Source organism: Erithacus rubecula (genome assembly GCF_903797595.1).
Source record: "Erithacus rubecula genome assembly, contig: SUPER_Z_unloc_2, whole genome shotgun sequence".
Taxonomy (NCBI): domain Eukaryota; kingdom Metazoa; phylum Chordata; class Aves; order Passeriformes; family Muscicapidae; genus Erithacus; species Erithacus rubecula.
The window spans coordinates 6,356,900-6,378,947 of record NW_027635860.1 but is presented as its reverse complement, the minus strand read 5'-3'; the positions used below and the strand labels follow the sequence as shown (position 1 = coordinate 6,378,947).

General features: G+C 40.0%; 1 protein-coding gene across 1 annotated transcript; it reads right to left on the bottom strand.

The window, feature by feature from the left end:
• Positions 1-649: 649 nt before the first annotated feature.
• LOC306814722 (fructose-1,6-bisphosphatase isozyme 2) lies at positions 650-20,529 on the bottom strand. Its single transcript, XM_079331077.1, has 7 exons — positions 20,262-20,529; positions 17,435-17,597; positions 16,441-16,533; positions 11,869-12,009; positions 10,581-10,718; positions 4,501-4,620; positions 650-1,450 (listed from the first exon to the last, which is right to left on the bottom strand). The coding sequence occupies exons 1-7, from the start codon at positions 20,432-20,434 to the stop codon at positions 1,256-1,258; spliced, it is 1,023 nt and encodes a 340-aa protein (XP_079187203.1). The 5' UTR covers positions 20,435-20,529; the 3' UTR covers positions 650-1,255.
• Positions 20,530-22,048: the final 1,519 nt, after the last annotated feature.

The window sequence follows — 22,048 nt, the reverse complement described above, 5'->3', positions numbered from 1 at the left end:
ACTATAGGAAGGGATAAAGATCACCCAAGACACCTGAAGCCCTCTGATCCATTTCTAGAAAGGTCTGAAAGAATAGACTGTGAGTGAAAAGCAATTCATATAGAAAATGAGAAAGTTATCTTCATGGCAGGGAAGAAAAGTATCTTCACAAAGCCCAGGCACTTGTGCACCCTATGTCCCTGGACTCCCCATCAGCTGGAGCCATGCTGGAGCCAGGACTCTGTGTCTCACTTTCCTTGTCTCTCTTCTTTAATTCACCTCTCTTCTCTGTCTCTCTCTTCCTCACTGTCTCTCCCTCCTGCTCTCTCCCCTTTTGCCCACCTTTTTATCCAAACCCCACTGCTGTGTGCTTATTCTAGGAGATTAGGGACTAACTTGTATCAAATCTCATACCAAGTGTGGAATTTACTAATAAAGTTTTGTAAGCTTCTGCAGACCATCTAACTTTTGTTGTTCCCTTGGACCACAAGCACCTACAAAACTTGGGTGTTCCCCAAGGACAGAACAACACAGTGACTAGGAATGGCAGTATAACATGTAAAAGGGCAAGGTTCAATCTGGAATAAGAACCTTCCAAAATAAGAGAAAATGGAGGATCAAAGGACAATGCAGAGGACAATAGATCAACAGAATAGGCATTATTTGGGTGTCATATCCGTAACAACGGTTTATTGCAATTTGTGCTTTGAAAGGTATATGTAAATAACACATGATATTTCCTGTTTTTATGAGAAATGAAACACCCTGTCAATGCTGCAGCCTTCTATATTAATGACCCAAAATATATATAATTCCAGCTTAAAAATACTGTTTCAGACAGCATGACACTTCTGCTCTTCTTAGGGCTGTCAAGATAAAAAGCATCTGCAAGAAAGCCTCTGACAGAAAATCCAGATAATGGTGTTGCAAATATTAATGTGGAAATCCTGTTGTGAGCCATGCCATCCATGTAATGTTGGATGCAAAGATTCAGATTGGATATCCGCACAATTCACTTCCTTTTGTTAATACTATTATAAAGTAAGTAGTTTCTGTTTGTCATGACTCTGTCTCTTCACTTGCCCTGCATAAATCAGAATTAAAAGGTTTTTACACTTGCCTGCAAGGAGAAATGAAATCTCGCTATTTTTAATGTTCTTGTAAACTGGGACTTTCACTGGGAGATTGGTGGTAAATGCTAGAAGCCACCACTTTGAAAGGTAAAGTTTTTCTTGGAGACTGAAAAAGGACAAGCAAAATCTGATGTAGAAAGTCTTTAGCTGCTCTTCTGGTGTTTCTGTACACAAGTGAGGTATTCTTGCACATCATCTGGAGAGCCAACTATAAAAGGAACTCTCTGGTGAATATTCTCAGGTTTCACATCCAACACTGCTTCGGTCCCTGTAGTTGCCATCCCACCTGCCTGCTCAATGATGAAAGCAATAGGGTTGCATTCATAGAGAAGTCGAAGCTAGAAAGAAAGAGGAAACACATGACTGCCTTTGGGGGAAATTATATCAAAGGACATGCCAAAACTTAGAATTCCTTTTGTGATTTCAGAAAATTTTGTACCAAATTTCAATTGGCCTAAGTAGCAAAGTCTTTTAGAGAGCCCCTCCTTCTGTCTCTCCTTCTCACCTTTCCTAAAGCCTTCTGTTTGGAGGAACAGTGCACTGATCTTACATCCAGGCATCACCACTATCATTTCCAAGCTGACATAAAGACGTGTAGCACCAGTGAAGCTGTGTTTTGTCAAAAATGTCAAAAGTGGGTGTCCCACAGACAGTTAACCCAGCTAAGCTAACAGTACTGGGAAAGAAAAGCCAAAATATCTTTTCATATGGAGCCTTTATGTGTTAACTCAGAGCTTGGGATAATCATGTTATGTATAGTCAGGATATTTTGGAGTTTGAAACTTGATGCTCCCAGTTTCAAATTTCAGGATTTTATTGCTTCTCTTCAGAAATGCAGGTAGATATCAGTGGCTATCCAGATAGTGGCTGGAACTTATCCAGATAGTGGCTGGAACTTATCCAGATAGTGGCTTCGGAAGGAGCTGCAGTTATTTATTGAAGGCAAAATTTCCCTTTTGGTTTGGACGCTGATATCTGTTTATATTTTTACATCTTGGGCTGAGTGTGTTCTGGTGGGATGCAAACTTATTTAGGACATATGACAAAAGTTTCTGTGCTTAAATGAACATCGATGATAGCTAGTCAGTTCTGAAAAAACATTATTTCTGTAGGTTTATCTATGAAGTGCTCATGTACAACAATATTAGGACATGTTTTATTTAAAGCACTCTTGACATGTACAAAAGAGGTAATATTTTATGGGAAAAATGAAGTGTGACAGAATGTGACTGTATATAGAGACAGAGAAATGGGTTGAACACAGGACTTCACAGCCCATCATGCCTTTAGCACACTGCAGTAAAACTGTGATATACCACAACTTAAATAGCACTATATTACCTTCTTTCTTATCTTTACATCCCACTGAAGTGCTACTTCTGGTACAAAGAATCCATCTTGGAGGCAACATGGGATAAATATCTTTCTCTTTTCTTCCTATTGCTTGGCCCACTTCTGGAAGAACATGAGCCAGCAAACAGCAGTGGTATCACCATGGAACCACACTTCAAGTTTCTTGTTGCTAAACTGTGACTATGCAACTTGAGGAAAGCAGTTTTTCTTCAGGTAGCAGTGCAATTGCACCTAGGCAACTTGAGAAGGCTCTGTCTTCAGATAGGTTTAACATTTTCACCTAATATAAAACTATAAGCCTTAAGTTTATAAAAAATATTATTAAAAATATATCATTTCAAAAGAAGATTTAATTGTTGTCTTCTCCTGTAGTGTTCACTGAGCATTTACTTTTCTTTCTTAGACTTTAGGAAGGATCTGTATGTTTTAGGGCCTACATCCATGTCATTTGCATTTACTTTGACGACTTTTGATCTATTCCAGTGACATTTGATTCTTTTCAGCTCTCTAAGCAAGTGCATGGACTGTCTTTCAGAGGAAAGATGATCAGGGCACTTGCCAAAAGAGTATTATTTCTCTAATAAGAAAATATACATTTGAAAAGAATTGTATACACTTGCACTCTGAGACTGAAAGAAAATTTATTTTGCTTCTTGCACTGCTCTCTTTACCATAGCAGTTCAAGCCAGAGCAACCCAATAATAAATGTGAGTTAATTCCTGTGGAAACCTTTATTTTTATAAAGTTATGTGAGTACTTTGTTCCTTTGTTCTTCTGCCCTGTTTCCCATTCTCTCTTTTCAACAATGGTTTAGTACAGATTTCAAAACAAAAAGTTTAATTTGAAGAGGCCAGTCAGCAAACACACTTTTTTCACACACAGCAAATTCCTTTTTTGTCCCTTTCTCGTATGTACAAACAGATCCACATCATTGAGTGAGAGATTTTTGGGGTGGTGTTATGTTTCTTTTTTTCCCCGTGGGATGCTGATTCAAAAATTTATATCATTTTTGCCTGGAAAACATGCAGACATTTTTGCTTGTCAATGTTGAAAGTAATTATTTTTCTGTTTTTGCTTTGAAGACCATTTGGATCATACAAGCTCACCATATTGGAACCAGTCTTCTTCTCTCCCTAAAGACTGTAAATATTAGGATATTCTGAGACCCCTATGGGAGATGGGGCAGATCCTTCAGCCATGAAAAAACATTTGAATAGAAGGTTTTAAGTATGGTGTAGATCAGGAAAAAAATTACTCTTGGAGTCAGAACACCATGTCCAATCTGTTATGAGCTGAGCCAATGATTTCCTAAGGATGACCTGCAGGTTACTGTTGGTCCACAGGTCAGCTGTATGACTAGGTCTCTAAAATATATTTGTTTAGAAAGCTGATAATCAGGGTATTTGATGCTGCAGGAGAGAATCTAAGGTTGACAATGGCCTTGCCCATCAGTCTCAAAGTCTGACTGCATTGCTCTGCATTGTCATGGTGCATTTTGTACCAGTGTCCAAATGAGAAGTCATATTTTCCCAAAATACTGCACAGAATCCACTTTCCACTTTAGTGACCTTTTCTGATCAGGTACTAGAAGCCCAAGTTTGCAGAGCTGGTGATATAAACTCAGTGTCCTTTGGAAACATAAGGTGAGAAAACCTTTTTTTCTAGCATTGGACTAAACCCTTTCTGAGGTTCAGCGTATCCCACTGGCTGGTGGGATAACTCTAGCTGGCAGTTTGAAGTGCAGAGGTTTTCCTTAGATCTGTGTTGTATCTGCACAGTTGTCTCAATGGGTTTCTGTGGTACTGAAATGTTCTCTTTAGAAAAATTATTAAGTTCTTGGTTGCAGTGAAAACCACTTGAATATTTCATAGTATAAAAACACAGAGGAAGATTTCTGGCCTAAATTGGCAATTGCCTAAATCGATTGCTGACTGTCGTTTTCATTAATAATTTTTTCTGCAGTGGAAAATTATTATTTGTTTATTTATCTGAACTATTGCTCTAGTAATACCAGAAAGGAATTCAAATTATGTACCTTTCCTTTAGGACTCTTCTGATTAGCAGGATACATGAAAATCCCACCATACATCAAGGTGCGGTGAACATCAGCTACCATGGAGCCCACATACCTGGCACCATATGGGGAACTGCCATCCTGAAAAACACAGAGGAAAGCAATATATTTACCAGCCTAGACACCCAGGAGCAAGGCAAAATGTAATTTGCTATGAAACAGGGGTCAAAACTGCTTAAATCAATAGCTGCTTATGGATACTGCAAATATCAAAATCAGTCCTAAGCTCAGCCTTTTGTAAGATGAGATCATCTACAGGGTCCAAAGATAAGAGTTTAAAGAGCTGCATTCACAGTATGCAAACCAGAGTGACTGCAATCTGAACGCAAAATCTGGAATCAAAACCCAGCCTGTGAAAAACCAAGGGACTTATAATTTCTTCACCTTATCAGCACCAGGTCAAAGTAATTTGGCTTTTGGTCTTTCACTGGTTCCTAAGCCAGAGCATGAGGAGGAATGTCACTCAACTACATGTCCAGATGGTTCCAAGAGGACTCCAACTTTTACCTTCTAGCTTATTTGTCAAGGGGTGAAATTGGTCATAGCATTCCTTCTGAAGGTTAGTTTGGGAGATAGCAATTTATTCTTGAATGTAATTTTCCTTGCTCTCAGCTTAGAAGTTGGTGCTGCTGAAGGACAGGCCATATTAGTGAGAGCAATCAAGGAAGTATTCATGTCAGTCTCAGGTCTGCTGGTCACAGAAATGGCTAGGTAGGAAATATAGAAGACAAGGAAGGTGTCTCAATCAAATAGAAGTTCATACAGTAGACCAAATAAGCTCCCTTAAGAAACATGGCATGTCATCATATTTTTATCAAGGGGAGATACAAAATACAGATGTAAACTGAATAAAAGCTTTTTAAGAGAAGAATTTTGCTTGTCTTCTCATGTCTTTTAATCTGTCTCAAATAAGGCTGAGGAAGAATCTTGATTTTCCCAGAACATTACTAGAGACTGAACTTCATGAAAATTTAATACACATATATGTTTTACATTACAGTGCAAAAACTCTGAAAAAATCTCAACTATTCTTTTTCTGTCTGGATCAATTTTTCTAATAAAAGATCTTAGTACTTTCTACAAAGCTCATCCTGTACTACTAGTACAGCAATGCTAGCTCCAAGACCTTCAGACACCACAAGTTAGACACCTTTCCCAGCAAAATCATATGGTTTGCTGGGGGAAAATCCACAACTGAAAGGAAAATAGAGAAAAACATAACTCTATTTTGAGATCACTTTTTCAAACTGTTCAATGTGACTGTGAAGTTTTGATAATAACTCTCTTTTAAAATGGAAGAAAATTCTCATGAAATTACACATTATAAAGCAACAGATCTCTAAGAAGCTGAATCCTATGCTGTTAAATATACGACTTGGATTTTTGATATAGCTCATAATAAAAGTGGAAAAGAAACCTATTCTAGGCTATGTAATAATTCTTGTTCAAGTGTACATATGTTGGTTTTCATGATTCGTGTTGAAAACAATAGGAAAAATGCAGAAGAAAACAATGCAAACTATGGAAGATGGATAAGATACAACCTAGGGCTTTTACATTTAGTTTTGTTTAAATCTGCTCTTATTAATTGTAGGCAAGTGAACAAAGCTTTTAAGTATTTGCTCCCTTGTTTTTTATGGCTTATGCTCAAATAATTGCACAATTAGGCTTCAAATGAAAGCATCTCCTTCTCACCATTTTTTGCACTTGTGACTTTGCAACTGTAAAAATCTAACATCAGGAAAAACCAAACACCTAAAGAGGTATCAGAGACAAACGAGAGTTTTTAGTTAGAGTCTGGGAAAGATGTGATTATACTCTCAAATTACCTTTAAAAATTTAATCAAAATAAGAACTTTTGTGGTTTTAAAAGGTAATGAACTGAGTCTTAAGAACAATTTTTGAACACTAAGAAAAGCCATAACATATTAACAAGCAGCCCCTGAACCAGACCCCTAAGGACTGTTCTATGACATTATCAAGTAAGGACTCTAAACCACAGGTATAAAATTTAGTGACCATGAGCTGCACAGCTGAGCCACCTGTGTACACATCATCTGAGAGGTTTGGATTGTGCTAGATTTCCTATTCACATGCAGATTATTTACATAATTCGGGTGTACATGGACTGTGCTATCAAAGGATGCTTTGTGGGTTCCCTTCCAACTCAGGATATTCTAAGCTCATGAGATGCCACTGACAATTTTAGTTGCTTCTTACCTGGACAGATATTCACCAGCTAGAGACTGTGATGAGTAAAATACAGAAGATAAATTCCTCCTTTCTGACAGGGTTATCACTTGAACCGCATACTGAAATAAAATTTTTACTTCCCTTAGCAAACAGCTGTCTGCATGGGAAGAAGAAATACTCCTTTTAGTTAGTGAAATGTTATTTCTCGTTTCTCCAGTTTTGTTGCTCATGCCTTTTTATTACAGATGAGAAAGTTAATAGGTGCTGCATGTGTATTGGCATATTGCCCAGTCCTTCTTCTCAAACAAAGTAATAGAGCATGAATGCTAGCTAGACAGGTTCATCTCAAGTGCTCAGTAATGCCAAGAGCTGTGTTTGCTCAATAAGCACTTCTGATTGTTTAGTTGATGCCAATAAGAGAGTTGAAGAACCTTCATGATCCCTTGGTTTTTGAGTAAACTTGTGTCTACTCTTACTTCTATCCCTTCTGCTGCCTTTTTTTTTCCTTGAGGCAAATGAACAAAAATTATGAATAACAGATAGGTCCTGTGGTTTTTTCTTCAAGTTGTGATAAAAGTCAATATTAAATTTCTTTCTTCTACTGATTTCTGACAGCCCTGTTCTTCTACAGCAGAACAAGACCCAGTTTTTCTTATATAAATATGATGACTTGAAGGGGGGGGGGGCAAGAAATTTTTTCTACAGACTATAGCAGCAACGCCCTGCATCCCTTACTCCACATACAGACATGGTGACAAAAGAATAGTGGTTTTACTAGCTTTTTTGCATCACTTGGACACAGCTTGGCTAGTTGATAGAAGAAGGCTTCACACTGAAATGTGCTGTTGATGGCAAGTTTTTAACAGTATTTCTGAAAAAAATCCTTAACCAGGGAGTCTCAATTGCATAGTTCTCATCATCAGCAAGCTGTGATGAGACTCAAACTTCTCCTGTGCCTGACTGTAGGAAGCATAGATAAAAGTAGGTGTCATAGCAAAGTGTGACAATGTCAATAGGGTGTTTCAAATTCTGCAATGGGTGAACCAGTGCCAGAGAGAAGCTAGGGCCTTGCAGCCATTATGTGAGGAAGAACCCATTCTGGGGGGGAATTATGGTAAAATTTGTGCTGATTGACAGTTTCTGGCCCAGTAGTTTCCACGAAGCATTGCAGACTGGAGTAAACGTTGCACTACAGGCACCTTTGCAAACAGAAGTTTGCTCTTCAAACTGGCTAAGCAGCAGTGTGATTTTGCTATGCTTAATAAAAAATTATCTTCACTCTCATACCTGAAGAGATTTGGTTAGGTGAACGTTTCCCACTACATGATAGCAGTAGGAGGCTTAGGTCTGGCCTGCAGAACATCAGCATTTTCCTACTGCTCCTTATTCAGAATTGATGCCTTAGGTAAATGGAGATCCACAAGAAAATCTCAGGGTGAATGTTGCTCTGTAGTCCAAACTGTCTGATCTGGGACACTGCTGTTAGATAATGAGGTCTCTCATCTACTCATAAATGGCTGATTTTTAGTGTTTTGTTGCTAATGACAGTATAGAATACAGGATATGTTCTGGACATCATTGTACTTTTGTTTCCCTGTTTTATTTTTAACTTTTCAGTTTTTTTGTGGCAGTGTCAGAGAGTCCTCTGAGCAGCATGTTGACCAAGAGCCACAGAAAGGAGTTAATAGATCTAAGGAAGATAAACACAGAAGAGTGACAAATAGATAAAATTGATGCCCAGTCTCTTGGCTTCTAGCAGCCAGAAGAGTATAGGGTGAATGATCTGCCCAAATAAGAAGGTGTTTCTCCATGCCTACATCAGCTCCTCCTCAAGTCACAGAGGATGTCCAGCAGACACACTCACTACCATTCTGCACTCTGGAGAGAAGGGCACAAAGACTGAAACTGTGAAAATCTCCACCTAGCTCCTGCAGGGAAGGTAGGAACACCACCAGTGTAGCTGCAGCTGGCTAGGCTTACAGATGAGGCCAGGAAGCACGTTTCATGCCACGGAGAAATGACAAATCCTTTCTTCTCTAGTCCTCCCCACAATGCAAATATCATGTCCTTTCCAAATCAAGGACCTGAGTTATGTTGTTTCCAAAACTCAGGTTCATAACAGGCTTCAGATGGGCAGGGCACCTCCATGCGCTTTGTGGCCGAAACATTTGTGCCTCAGCCCTTCTCATGCAGACGACAGTACATCTCAGAGCAACAGAAAATGTGATTGTTCAGCACAACTGAGAAGATTTCCTGTGCCCTAAATAAACCATGCACTTCTGTGCTGCTTGCTTTAAAGCAACAGAAATATCTGCCAACTTCTATTGCATTAGACCAAAATTTCAATAGGTTTTCATGAAATGATGCACAGATTTGAGATAAAATGCTTGCAAATGAGTTTTTTCTGGAGTGTCCTAACTTACAGACTTAGTGAGTCACATGATAGGGCTGTCCTCATTGATCCTGTGGGGAAATTCCTCTGTTTGGTCTTTCCACTGAGTTTGGAATCTCTTCAGTTGTTTCCTAGTTGCCTCGGGTTGATGTATTTGTTTAGGAGTCTTACTTTAAATAACATTTTGGTGGTTTGCAAATTCACGAATTAATAAATCCAGTCTCAGCGCATTATACTGAATACATAGCCTAGTATAATGTGAGCAGAATGAGAAGCACAGATGTTTTTCACTTTCCCAGCTGGATTAGGTTTCAGGAAGTATGAAAGTTGTGTCATGGGTTTCTGCTCCTCTCACAGCTGAACTGAATGCAGACTTTGAGGTCTCAAAATAATCTCAAATGCTTTAGAATGCTGTGATGTGATGCAGTCTGCAGCTTCAGTCTGGGTAATATGAAAAGGAGGGTTTGATTTTCAAGCTATAGCTGATAGGGTAAATCCAAATTTTTTAGCTCAAAAGTAGTAGCTTATCATGGCACCATAGTTTAAATGATAACTCATTATATTTCCCCTTTACAGCACCAAGGTTTTTACTGAATCCATTCATTTAAAACAAACCATATTACTAGTATACTTGAGAACTAGTAGCTTAAAAAGAATATGACTTTTTTCAATTGCAAGAGCTTTAAAAAGTTTCCTGACCAAATTAAGTCCCTAGTTAATCTACATCACCATATTTCATTATGATTTATTATTCACGCAGCCACATTTTTAGAGAGCTTCCAGCTTTCCACATCGAGAGCTTGTGTTCTCCTAGCATTGATAAGTTAATACAAAACTGTATTTGTCCAAGGAAATTCGGACATGGAATGTCTTTCTACAGGAAAGTTCATCAGACATGGGATGTCTCCCTTTTACCCACCAAATACAGTGAAATTGTGCCTCACAACATTAGTTTAGGTTTTCTGCCCAGCCTATGAAATGGTTCATGTTCCATATGATGTGAGTAGACCGTGTAAGAATGATGCTGCATTTTTCAGATGCAAGAGGGAACAGTAAGGAGAAGGTGATGCCACCCAGATTCCTGCAAACACCTTCTGGGCAGCACATGGAATCTAGCCCAGAATGCCCAGCTGCACATATAGCTAGAAAAATGAGGGTATGCCCAAATTTGGCACATTTCCAGAGATATGTTGAACGATCTAGTTTTTCAGCACATTTCCCTCCACACAAACAAGCTGTGATTTTATTTACCAAAGTCTAAGTTATGAAATATGTCAGAATGCCAAAAAAAAAAGGCCCATTACATGCATATTCAAAATGGACCAGTTGGTATGAAAGGGTTACATGTGCCTGAACTCAGGAAGACCTTAAAATCCTTTTCCGTCAGCCAGGACTGCATGGAATGCAGTGCTTGCCAGTGCATGGTACACTGGGTACAGTGCTAACATTTTCTTACCTCAGGGAATTTCTTCTTTTTCAAATATTCTGTCATTGCAGGATCAAAATACTTAGCATAACCTTCATTGAGACTGTATACCTTCCCCTTCTTCTTGATTTTAACATCTCTGTCGACCAAAATAAATTCACCAAGACCCTGCAGGACAGGATAAATGAGGTATTAGCAGGCAGCAGAAAATTTTGTTGACTTTCTGTAACAGTTGTCACATTAGACATGGCAGAAATGCTAGCACAGCTTGATCCTTTCACCAGTCTAGTGTATAACCTCACATTATTTCAAAAAGACCAGAAAGCAGAGAATTTGCATTACATTAATGAAAACTTGTCACATTGGTACTATAAACAAAACCTGGTTGGAATAGGGTATCAAAAGAACACCAATCAGCCCTGAAAGCAGATGAATCATGAATCTCGGTCCTCAAATCATAAGGCAGATTAAGAAATGACACTGCCTTCTGAATTTTGAACTCTTCTTGTCTAAATATCCTCAAGTGAATGTGGTCTTCTACACTCATGTGTTGCTGTCTGCAGTTTGATTTCAACTTCCACCTTCTCTTTCTGTGTCTCAAGCAGAGCAGTTCATCTCCCAGTTCTTTCCACTAGGAATGAGGTTACAAAAAGTTTTGGTAATAATTCATCCCTTTATTAAAAAAAATCCAACCATAAAACCATTACAAACAATACTATGTTATTCCCCACATCTAATTCTGGTTTTGCAAACAAATGATCTTCCTGAATTCCTCCAGTAACACTGTTCCTGGGCACTGAAGAGTGGCCTGTGTTCAATTCTACAGGTGTTGTTGTATTTTTGCAAATTTTTGGGTGTGCACCTTAAGTGACAGCCATGAAACTCCACTGCACTCAGGAAATGAAGCATCACTTGGCTTGAGCTACCAAAAAAATGGTCCTTGTCTCAGGCTAAACAGTGAACATGCTGATGTTCTTATTCCAACAGAAAAATCAAGAATAGAATAAACACAGATTTCTTTAAGTGAAGATAAAGACACTGTACAAATGTAATTTTCTCAGGGGGTTTCAAACACTAAATTGAGAATTTAATGTAATTTCACTACTACTGAGTAGGCAAAAACTCAGCAGGTATTGCAACCAACATGTTCATATATTATTAAATACTTGCAAAGAGAAGGTGGGATGCTCCAGGACATGAAAAAAAAAAATTGCATAAAGTGGATAGATTACAGAGATAAGGATTAACAAAAACAAGCAGAAGCAAGCAGAGAAAGCTCTAAAAGACAGTGGCAATGTGATCAACACCGTGACAGTACCGGATCAAGCATGAAGCAGTCCACTCCTTGCCCTGTGGAGAGGGCAACCAGTGTAGCACTGCCGTACAGGGCATAGCCTGCAGCAACAATATTGCGCCCCGGCTGTAAAGCATCTTTTTCAGAGGGCTCATCATCTGTTTCCTGAGGAAAAATTACCAAAGGTTAAATTCTGATAATGAACAATAAAACAGCATTTCAATAATAATGTGCGACAGATTTCCTTTTTCTCTCCATGAAAACCTTTGAAACAACAAAACCAGAAATTTTCCATTCCCTCCTACATTCAGGGTGAGTTTAGTACATGTACATGCTGGGACAGGATGTTGAGAGTTGTTATTTTATACATGTCACGCCATCCATGATACATGCCACAAAGCTGATCCCTTAGCATTATAGCCCTGGATATCAATTGAGGATCATCAGAAATCTGAGACAGAGCTGAGATACTAATTTTAATGTAACATAAGCTGCCATACTGACAACCCTCAGAGGGAAAAACTGAAAGAAAATGCTGTAATTAACACAAAAAAAAAAAAAAAAAAAAAAAAAAAAAAAAAAAAAAAAAAAAGCAAGCTTCCATAGAACAGAATAAAAGGGTATATATGGCACAACATGATACAAGTTTGTGCATTGGCTTGTGCTAGTGAATGGAGTCATAACTGAAGGGATAGAAATGTTCATCTATTATATACAAAGGTTCATCATATTATATACAAAATAAATGCATTTGGTTATGTAAAGTGTGCATGCGTGCAGGTATTCATCTATAACTCTGCACAGAACATTCAGGTGGCATTTTACCTCATGCTTTTAAACAATTTCTGACACTCGTATTTTGATTTGGCGCTTTGGTTATGATGGAACAACAGTAGCCCAAAGAGACTTGGTGCAAATATTTCTAGCCAGCTCTAGGGGTGTGCCTCAGCCATGGCTTACGAGAGTTTGCCTGGTGGGGTAGGTGAGGAGGACAGCCAACAGTACCTGGGAAGGCTTCATCCATCCTTTATCTCCTGCTGCTACAAAATGGGTAGGCATGGTTTGATATCAATGCTTATGTAAAAGCTCATCAGTTTGGTGGATCTTGTATGGATGTTTTGGTGGTGATCCATGGGGAGTTGAAATGAAACCCTCCTCCTTTCTTCAGGCCATGGCTTAGAATTTCATTGCTCCAAACTCAAAGTTTCTCAGTGATTGCACAGGCTTATTTATTTAGATTGAGGAGCAGCTAAAGAGAAACAGCAGGTCTAGCCCTGAATATCTAGTTAAAAAAAAATAGAAACCCATGGAGACTTTCTTGTGTAAAAAATAAAATATTTGCCCACCAGGGTGGACACCTAGCAAGGTGTTCCCATTCGTCATTGTATGCCCACAAAGAGGAAAACTGAGATGTGGGACACCAAAACAACACTTTCTTGGTACATGAAGACAGTAATTTCACATCAAAATGTTTTCATTTTCAGCTGAAAGACTTTGTTACTTAAGTTACTTCACTTACAGTGTTTAACTGTACATTGTAATCTCTTTATTACTACTTCACCAAGTCCTTCTGTGGAAATTAAAAAAATCCAGTAAAAAAAAACCATTAAAAAAAAACCAGCTCTTCGTGGGAGCTGAAATACAGCATATACAAATATATGTGGTACTCAGTCCCTTGAAACTATGTCGAACTGCTTAATCTGAGAGGTTATAATGCAGATAATGAAGGAAGATTAGTTTAAACTTTTGTCTGCGTATTTCAGAGCTTTGAATACTGGTGAATATTTGAAACAGTCCTTACAGTACTAACTGTTCTGGCCTAGGTAGCATCATCTCTTTCAAAAATATACCCCTATGGCACATATATTAAAAGCAATGGCTGTCTATAGCAGAATAATTATTTGCAACATCAAATGTAGAATTAAACATTCATTTAGACAGTTAGTTTCGAACATATTATGGTTGTCATAGCTTTTTGTTGCTCTTCTCACTAATAAAAAATAATTTGGTATAAATAGAGCAAAGTGGTTTGTTTTCTAGAATATGGTGTATATACAATACATGTATCTTTTGGTTATATGTGATATTGTTTTAAAATACTTTTTTTTCTGAGACGAGTTTTCAGTCCTAATTTTTAAATGCATTTTCTATGTTAATATGGTTGAGAAACTATATATTTGTTGACTATTCTGAAAAAAACAGAAGAACTCCTCCCTCAAGTTATAGGCAGTTGGGCTGAACTCACTTGTTTTTTCCTCCTTATTCACAACTGTGTTTTCAAGAGCTAGCTTTCAAAAAGAAGGAGAAAAAGTTTGAAACAAACATTTTGTAGAGGCAGTTAAAATGTGAAAAAGCTACAGATCAGCTGATACTTCGATGTTAGGACTGTGGGAGTTCTGTTCTGCCAAGTACCATGTACTGTTAAACAAACCAGGGAATTAAGCTGGACAGTACATGCTGATAATTGCTATTTTCTCTTCTTTCTGGCGCACAGATGGATTTCCTGTCCACTATATTTTGACTACTATGATGGTAGTAGTGAAACAATTTTAGAGGTCTTTGTGCAAAGCAATAAAATAGACAGTTGGAGTGCAAATAATGAGTTATAGTGGCTCAGTCATTATAACTCATAACTGGTGTGAGGCTGATGAAACAAAGGCTGCAGAGTTTGGCTGTAGGGGTACCCTCAGGTGATGTCTGAGTTTGAAATTTTTTGTGTTTGATTTGCCTGACATCACATGAGGGAATTCTCATCAGCACTGGGAGCAGCACTAAAATGACTTGATTTCAAGGTCTGCATTTGTATTATCATGTGCTTCATAAGTAGCCATTGTGTGTATACTGAATTCTTACACCTCCTCTGTGAGTGGTCACATGAAGTGGAGGACATTATCCTCATGACACTGAAGAATAGCAAATAAAATTCATCAGAGGCACTGGGTGAAGTTACAAATTAAAACCAGAGTGAAACAAAGCAAGAGAGCTTAATACCATATTTGTGCAGTATGATTTAAGAATTGTAGATTCAGCTCAGTGGCATGAAAACCTGGTAAGAACCCAAGCAAAAAGTATTTATTGTCACCACATCCTGACACTTTGGAAATAAGAGCCCCTCAATGGCTGCAGTTGTTGTGGTCCAATTCCCTGCTGATCCTGCAAGACTTCTTCCCCAGCCCCACTTTTCTGGTGTTTCTGATTTTTCAACAGCACCAGCTCAGTCTCACAAAGCAAAGCCCAGGTGGAAAACTAAATAAAGCTGAGATAGTATTTATTTCCTCATGGGTTTTTCTAAGAACTGATAGAGTGCTTTTCTGGCATGAGGAAATGGTCCCTCCCATATGGTGGAATAAACATCTCACTTTTATTCTTTCACACTACCTTTTAGGAACAATCAATAAAGCACTTCTTATTTAATAATTTCAAAGTAAAATGCAGCTATTGTCTATTGTAAATACTGGGAGCTGCTGCTGTAATTTAGGGTATCTTTGGAGAGAAAACTGAAAAGGGTTGAGATCCCTCTGCTTAAAATAAGAGCATGTTTCACAGATTTCATCAACACAGATAAGCTCATTTCCCTGCACAAAGCAAGACACTGCATGGTACTGGAATGCTCTTTCCAAGATCATATCCAGACACCATCTCAGTGTTGTCTGGCCTGCACAACATCTGCAAGTGTGGGTTTGCACTAATCATTAACAGTGTGGGCAGCTAAATTCCAGGACTTGACTTGTGCCAAAACCTTCTTGAGATTGTGCCATAAATATTTGTTTCACCAGGAGATGCATATTCTCAACAGTGATAATAATATTACCTACAAGAAGTGTAAAAACCAAGGACTTGCCAGCTAAAAATTATGAGCTAAAAGGTGAGAGGCTTAAAAAATGTATCTTCATTTCCTTGAAGTGCAGCATCTGAGTCTGCAAAGACTTCTTTGAAGTCACAAGTACTGTAAATTGTTATTTCACAATAGCAATAGCTGAGGGTCTCCCACAGTCATATGACCATGAGCTCAGGCTTTGGAAAAAACAGCAACTGCTGGGAGATTAGCACACAAATCACAAGACTTGGCATGACTATTGTTGGTAATTGGCTGCATCACTGCTGCTCTGCACAGCTCTGTGGCAGCAGGCAAACTACCAGAGCCCTGATGGATGCAGGTGAAGGCTGCCTTCAGCCTCCATCCTTCCCATGCCCATGAACTCCCATCCAGGCACAGCAGCTGCCCATGGCACGCTCCAGGGGTGCCAGACCCACAGAGGGTGTCCAGGAGGGCAAACACTGCGATTCCTGGGCACCCAACAACACTGAATCAAGCATCCCTGAAGGAGCCAGCAGCTGCCCTGGGGGAGATCCTGGCAATGAGGTGTCTTCGTGTGTGGAGGAAGGAAAGGCTGCCACCCAACAATTTCATGGGGCTGGGTGCCCCCTTCCTGTGAATTCAGGCAGCGTGAATATCAAGTGTTCATCTGCTCTTTCTAAGGCTTCCTTTTCCCCGGAGACACCTAATGGACTGTGGAAGGAAACTAGGCAGTGATGACCTCAAGACATTTTGCTTTCACCGAGTGCGTCGTGCCATGTGTAATTCGCTCCTCTTACCTTTTTGTAGATAGCAAATATGGTTCCTATTGGTGCCAAGCAGTCTATATTGGACGAACCATCAAGCGGGTCAAAGCACACCACGTATTTACCCTAAAACAGAAGTGGCAAGGGAACTGTTTAATGGTATGTCGTTTCACACTATTATTTGCTTTTACTCAAAAACTCCCACAATTTTATGTCTGCATGTAGCCCTCCAAGCGTGCCTGACACAGCTGACCAGAGAAGGCTGCACTGCCGACCCAGCTGGCCCTGCAGCACTGCACCAGCTCCCCAAGGGGCTGCCAGAGGAATTGGAGAGGACAGGCTTCTGCCCAGGCAGCACAAAGAGATGACAGAGAGGAGCAGCCCTCTGCGGCCGAGCACTGCAAGAAATCGTTTGGAAGCAAAAGGAGTGACTCATTCGGGAAGGAAATATCTTCCTGTTTTGCTTTGCTGCTTTTTGCTGCGAATGAAATGATTTCGCTGCGTTGTGAGGTTCGGGGGTAAGAAGGCAGAAAGAGAAAGATCTTTGGGAAAGGGCAGATTACATCAGCCCGAGCAGTAACTCGCTGTAATCCGATCCTCTCCTGGGGGAAGCCTGATGAAGCAGTCAGGTGTTTCCTTTGGACGTGTAACATAAAACTCGGTTCTGCGAGCCTCTCCTCTCATTTTATCTTGCTAAATACTAACGTAATCCAAAACCATCGCACCAGTGGTCAGGGAATGTAATAGTACACTTTCACCTGGGGTTTGGGATGTATTAACGAGCTTAAAAATAATTATTCTCCCCCCAATTCACAAAACTTTAATAATAATTTTACTCTCCATGTCTCCTTTAGCTGTTGAAATCATGCCACCCACTACCCTTATTAATCAAAACAACGCAGAGATGGCGTGGATTTTCCGAATTCCCCCGGGAAGGGTAGGGTTTGGGGGCCAGGCTGGGTTTCATACTTGAAGCAAGAGTGCCACCTGCTGCGGGCTGAGCCGACACCCCCCCGAGCGCACGGACCCGCTTGTCCCTCGGGGTGACGATGGCCTCCTTGTTCTCCTCCGTGACCAGGACGCAGGTGCTGTAGGACGACTGGAGCATGTTAATCACCAGGGAGTTGGACAACACATCCAGCTTCTTCACCTCGTCGCCCGTCACATTCACTGTGCCAGCTATACCAAACCTACAGAGCAGTAAAAATGTCAGGAAACCTGAAGGAGGACAACATTACAGGTTTTTAGGAAAAAAGCCCAACAAGTCAAGGTTGTTCCTTCCTCATACCTTTCTACACCTTTAGATAGTCTTTGGATGAAACAGCTAAGGTGCATCATAAATCTTGCTGCAGCTAGAAAACAAAAATAAATGCTTTGAGACCTTTCCTGGGTCCTTGTGGTCCTGTGTGGATGCCTTCCAGGCCAGAAGCAGAGCCTACAGACCAGGTAAGTGCCAGGCTTCCCCAGCAGCCCCATGAAGCAGCTGGCTGCAGTTTTGAGGAAGCAGAAAGTGCAGTGAGCATCTGCAATATTTTTTGCCACTGGCTGCTCACAGCTGATGATGATCCTTCCACATCCACATCCACTCAGTCCCCTGCCAGTCCCAAACCAGGACTTTGAAGATATCCTCAGGGAATTTGCCATATGGAATGGAATCAATGTCTGTTTTATTCAGTGATCCTCAGCTCAGTTAAGATGATGCTTCTTTTTCCTACCCTCATTTTAGCAATATGATAATGACATAGTATAGCGATATATACCCTTCTGAGACTTCCAGCTGAAGAAGCACTGCTTAGACCCAACGGGCAAGTTCTGGGCATCTTAGAAATATAGAAACAATACAGGGGATGTATCTTTTCCTTTTTATTCATTAAGGGAAATTAAGAGTGAGGGTGGGAGTGGGTGGGGGAAAGAGAGGTAAGTTAGTAGTCCCTAGGGTGATGTTTGTCAGTGGCAGGCCTGAGCTGGGAGTGGAGTAGGTCTTTTGTCTTGCTCCAAGCTCAAAGTTGCCTGTGCTTTTCAGAAGTATTCAGTATTTGAGACATTTTGCCAAGTTTAAGATTTTGAAAAGGACCATGATTTTCAGGGAGTGGTAAGTAGCTACTCTCTGCTTAATGCATTGTCAGGCACAATCACAGCTCAGGTCTATGACTTGGAAAAAGTTCTCCTTCCCTTTGGAGTTGAAAATTTGTCAAAAATTCATGCTTAGTGGTTCAACAGTAAAGAAGACACTTAAAGTCTCCTATTTGGAGGGGCAAGAAAAGTCAGAGCTCTTTAACTGCTCAGATGTAGACGGATGCAAGTTACTTTCACTGTGGTTGAAACTTTGCCATGGGTATTCCTGAAATTTCATGGTTAGTTTCAGTAATTTGAATGGTGCAAGTTACTCATTTGTATGTTTGGATACTTCATTTATTTCTGAGTCAACATCTCAACCTTTTTGTTTGTAAAAATAAACATTGGATTCCTAATGTAATGGATGGTTTGGCTTTTCTCTGAAGGGGAATTATCATTATTATTAGTAGTAGTATTAGTATTATTATTATTATTAGGGGTTGCTCCATCTCTACCCTATCGAACAATTTCTCTGCTTTTTACAAACTGTTTCAGAGATTGCCTATATAAAGGTAAAAGTTGTGTAAGAGCAACAGTTCCTCTAAGTCAAGCAGGCAAAATAGCTCAGTTTCACCTAGTAAGGACAGAGACAAAGCATAGTTTAACAGTAAGGGCGTGGGGGCCTGATACTGTGCTTCACTTTGAGTACATCTCATGTTCACTCTAGGCACTATGGTCCTATAAAGTCAGGACAATAGTTCTGAGACATTGAATTCATGATTTGCCATAATGATTAAGGACTTGGGCCAAATAATCAACAGAAGCACAAAATCCGCCCCCTAGTGTTACACATTTTGGTGTTTGTATGGAAGGAAAAAAACCCCAACCCTGAAAAAATTATAAATATTGTCTTTCTTTCACAAATGTATTCCTGGCTTCTTTCATGCATGCAGGTGTAAGTACATGCTGAGGCAAGTTCAAGAGAATATCTTTCAATACATATCAAGAACTTTCTATTTTAAATGCACAATTTTATTAGGGCATTCCATATCTCTCAACTCCTTCAGATAGATCACCATTGAAAGACTCAGACTGATGCCTATTGCCCTTGTCCATGTGGAACAGCTTGATACATTCCAGGTTTTGCTAAGGCTATTTTTCATACCGTCTGAAAAGCACTAGAACTCAAAATGTTACATTTGTTTTTCCTCCAGGGCCTTTTGAGGCTCCCTGCCTGTAACCCTGCATATGGGATACTGCTTGAGGAAGGAAAGAGAAATGCATCCAGGTATGGCAGTGTTTGGAGCTTCTTACAGGGCTGTTGTTTATACAGCAGACAGGCAGAAAATCAGCTTCCCAAGGTAAGCCAAGCCCTGATTTGCACAGTTCAGTAGAGGGCTTGGAAGTTAGCAGAAAATATCACAGTGAGATATTCTGCATTAAAAATATCATGGTATGATTCTCAGGAAATTCACAGACTTAAAAATATATCAGTATCAACAAGCGCAGGAGATACTAAGGTGAGCAGTACATTGAACTTCTGCTCTGCCTTACATTTTCAGAGTAAAACATTACAGAACAGCAGCTCGTTTAAATGCCTATCTTGTGCCTAGCGTTAAAATGCTCCAGAAAGAGAGTTCTCCTGCTTCCCACTCCTAGTAGTGCAAACTCTGACCTTACTCAGCTTAAAAAAGACACTTCCGAGGTATTTATGAATCCCTGCCCACTCCCCAGCCTTGCTCTGCAGGTAGCTATCACTCTGCCTCCTCCTGCTCCCTGTGGTGCAAGGTAGGACTCACATGTGGGCAAGGCCTGCCTTTCTGACAGCAGCAGAAATGGCCTTTATGGCAGTCAGCATGGAGTTGAGCAGCTGCGTCAACTCCCCGGTGGCTCCCTTGACGCGGCGTCCCTTCTCCATGACGAATCGCGTCAGGGTCAGCATGTCCGTTTCGAAGGGGCTTTGGTCCGTCATGTTTGCTGGGTACCAGAGCTCCTGCCTCCCCGCTGGACAAGATGCTCTCTTGCTGTGTTCAGACCCTGGCTAGCTGTTGTATTTCGAAGCTGTGCTTGGCTGTGCTGCTGGTCAGAATTTATTAAGATTCTCCTGAGACCATGTGATTGGAGTGCTCAGAATAACTGCACCCCAGGCTGGCTCCACGGCTCCGCTGGGATGCAGGGAAGCAGCCTGAGACAGGACTACAGCTGAGCAGCTGCTGCTCATCTGGTCTCCCCGTGCACTGAAATTAGCTCTTTGCAGATCTAGTTACATATTCTCACTGTACATCAGACGGGTTATAATGCAAAACTCTTGCTGGCTGCGTTCTTGGAAATGGCTTTCCTGTAGATCCTGCTCAGCATTGGGCTCAGCTTAGCCAAGGCTATGCTTACAAGCACCAGAAATGAAAGCACCAGGCACCAGTAAGCGTATGTGCCACAGTGTCCCACAGAGCTGTAACTCTAGACAGTGAAGATCCCCTCCCATAAATCCTGGTTTTTTTCACTCTCTTTTGGCCTCTGCCCCAGTGGAGGGTTTTGAAGATTTTTACATGCATTTGTTACAGTGGTTTATGCTAGTTGGTCTGCTGCAATTCCATTTTAACAATTTAATTCCTGCTCTGGGTTGTTTGTAACATTATAGTGCTTGAATGAATGAGAAGTATTGGTTAGCTGTGGCTAGGGGCTAGTGGTTGGCTGTGGCTAGTTACAAAGTAATTATGTCTTCAATAATTATGCTTTCAATAAGGCTTTTCTGAATTGAGCACATTAATGGCATATCTCACAAAATTAAATTTTATGTTGGCTTTCATATAGTAGTGCACCATTTAAATATAGGTATGTCCAAATTTGCAGTATGCTGCCAGTAACTCCTTACAAGCAATATCCTTGGAGCACATGATGCCAGTGTGAAGGTAGAAACTCCCCAAGTAATGTATTCAATTGTGCATTAGATATGTGCTATCTGGAATACTGGAGTTATGGATTTTAATTACAGCACTGTCTTCCCACTCTGACTAGGCAGTAAGAGAAAATATATGCTGTCATATGCTGTAGCCTTCATTTTACTTACTAGCAGCACTCTTATTTTTAATGGAAAGCCTACCACCGAAACAAGAAAATCTGGAGTTACAGAAGAAAAGTTTTATTCAGTTTCATTGTTATTCCTTTAACCCAAATTACTGCAAGATTAAAATTTGCCAGGAAGACAGAAACAAAATTCAGTAAAAAACATATACCTAATGCATTTTTCTTAATAGAAGCTGCAGCTGAAGCAAAAAAGTTTTGATTGCCCTTGGTGGTCCTTTTTTAATCCTTAGCATTTCTTCAAACTTTCAGATGACAGAAGTGTCTCTTCATCTATGAAAAATACATTATTTGTAGAGTTTTAAAAGGATTTGGATGCTAAGGTATTTTACTTTGAAATCAGCAGAAAAAGAAGAGTTTTAGAGATTCACAGTACTGAACACTACCCACAAGTGGAAAGACAGAGTTCAGTGCTGCTTCTATCCAATGTGTTTAGCTTTGGGGATGTTTTTCCAATCCTGTTCTAAGGTGGAGGAAGGACTGGGGAGTGGAGTTGCTCAGATGG

Bases quoted from the DNA above. Each gene is read 5' to 3' on its own strand.
- LOC306814722 (XM_079331077.1), bottom strand. From the start codon at position 20,434: ATGACGGACCAAAGCCCCTTCGAAACGGACATGCTGACCCTGACGCGA. The intron at 17,598-20,261 runs GTGAGTCCTACC...ACTGCTCTGTAG, and splicing joins AAGGCAGGCCTTGCCCACAT to GTTTGGTATAGCTGGCACAG. The intron at 1,451-4,500 runs GTACATAATTTG...CTTTCTTTCTAG, and splicing joins AGAAGAGTCCTAAAGGAAAG to CTTCGACTTCTCTATGAATG.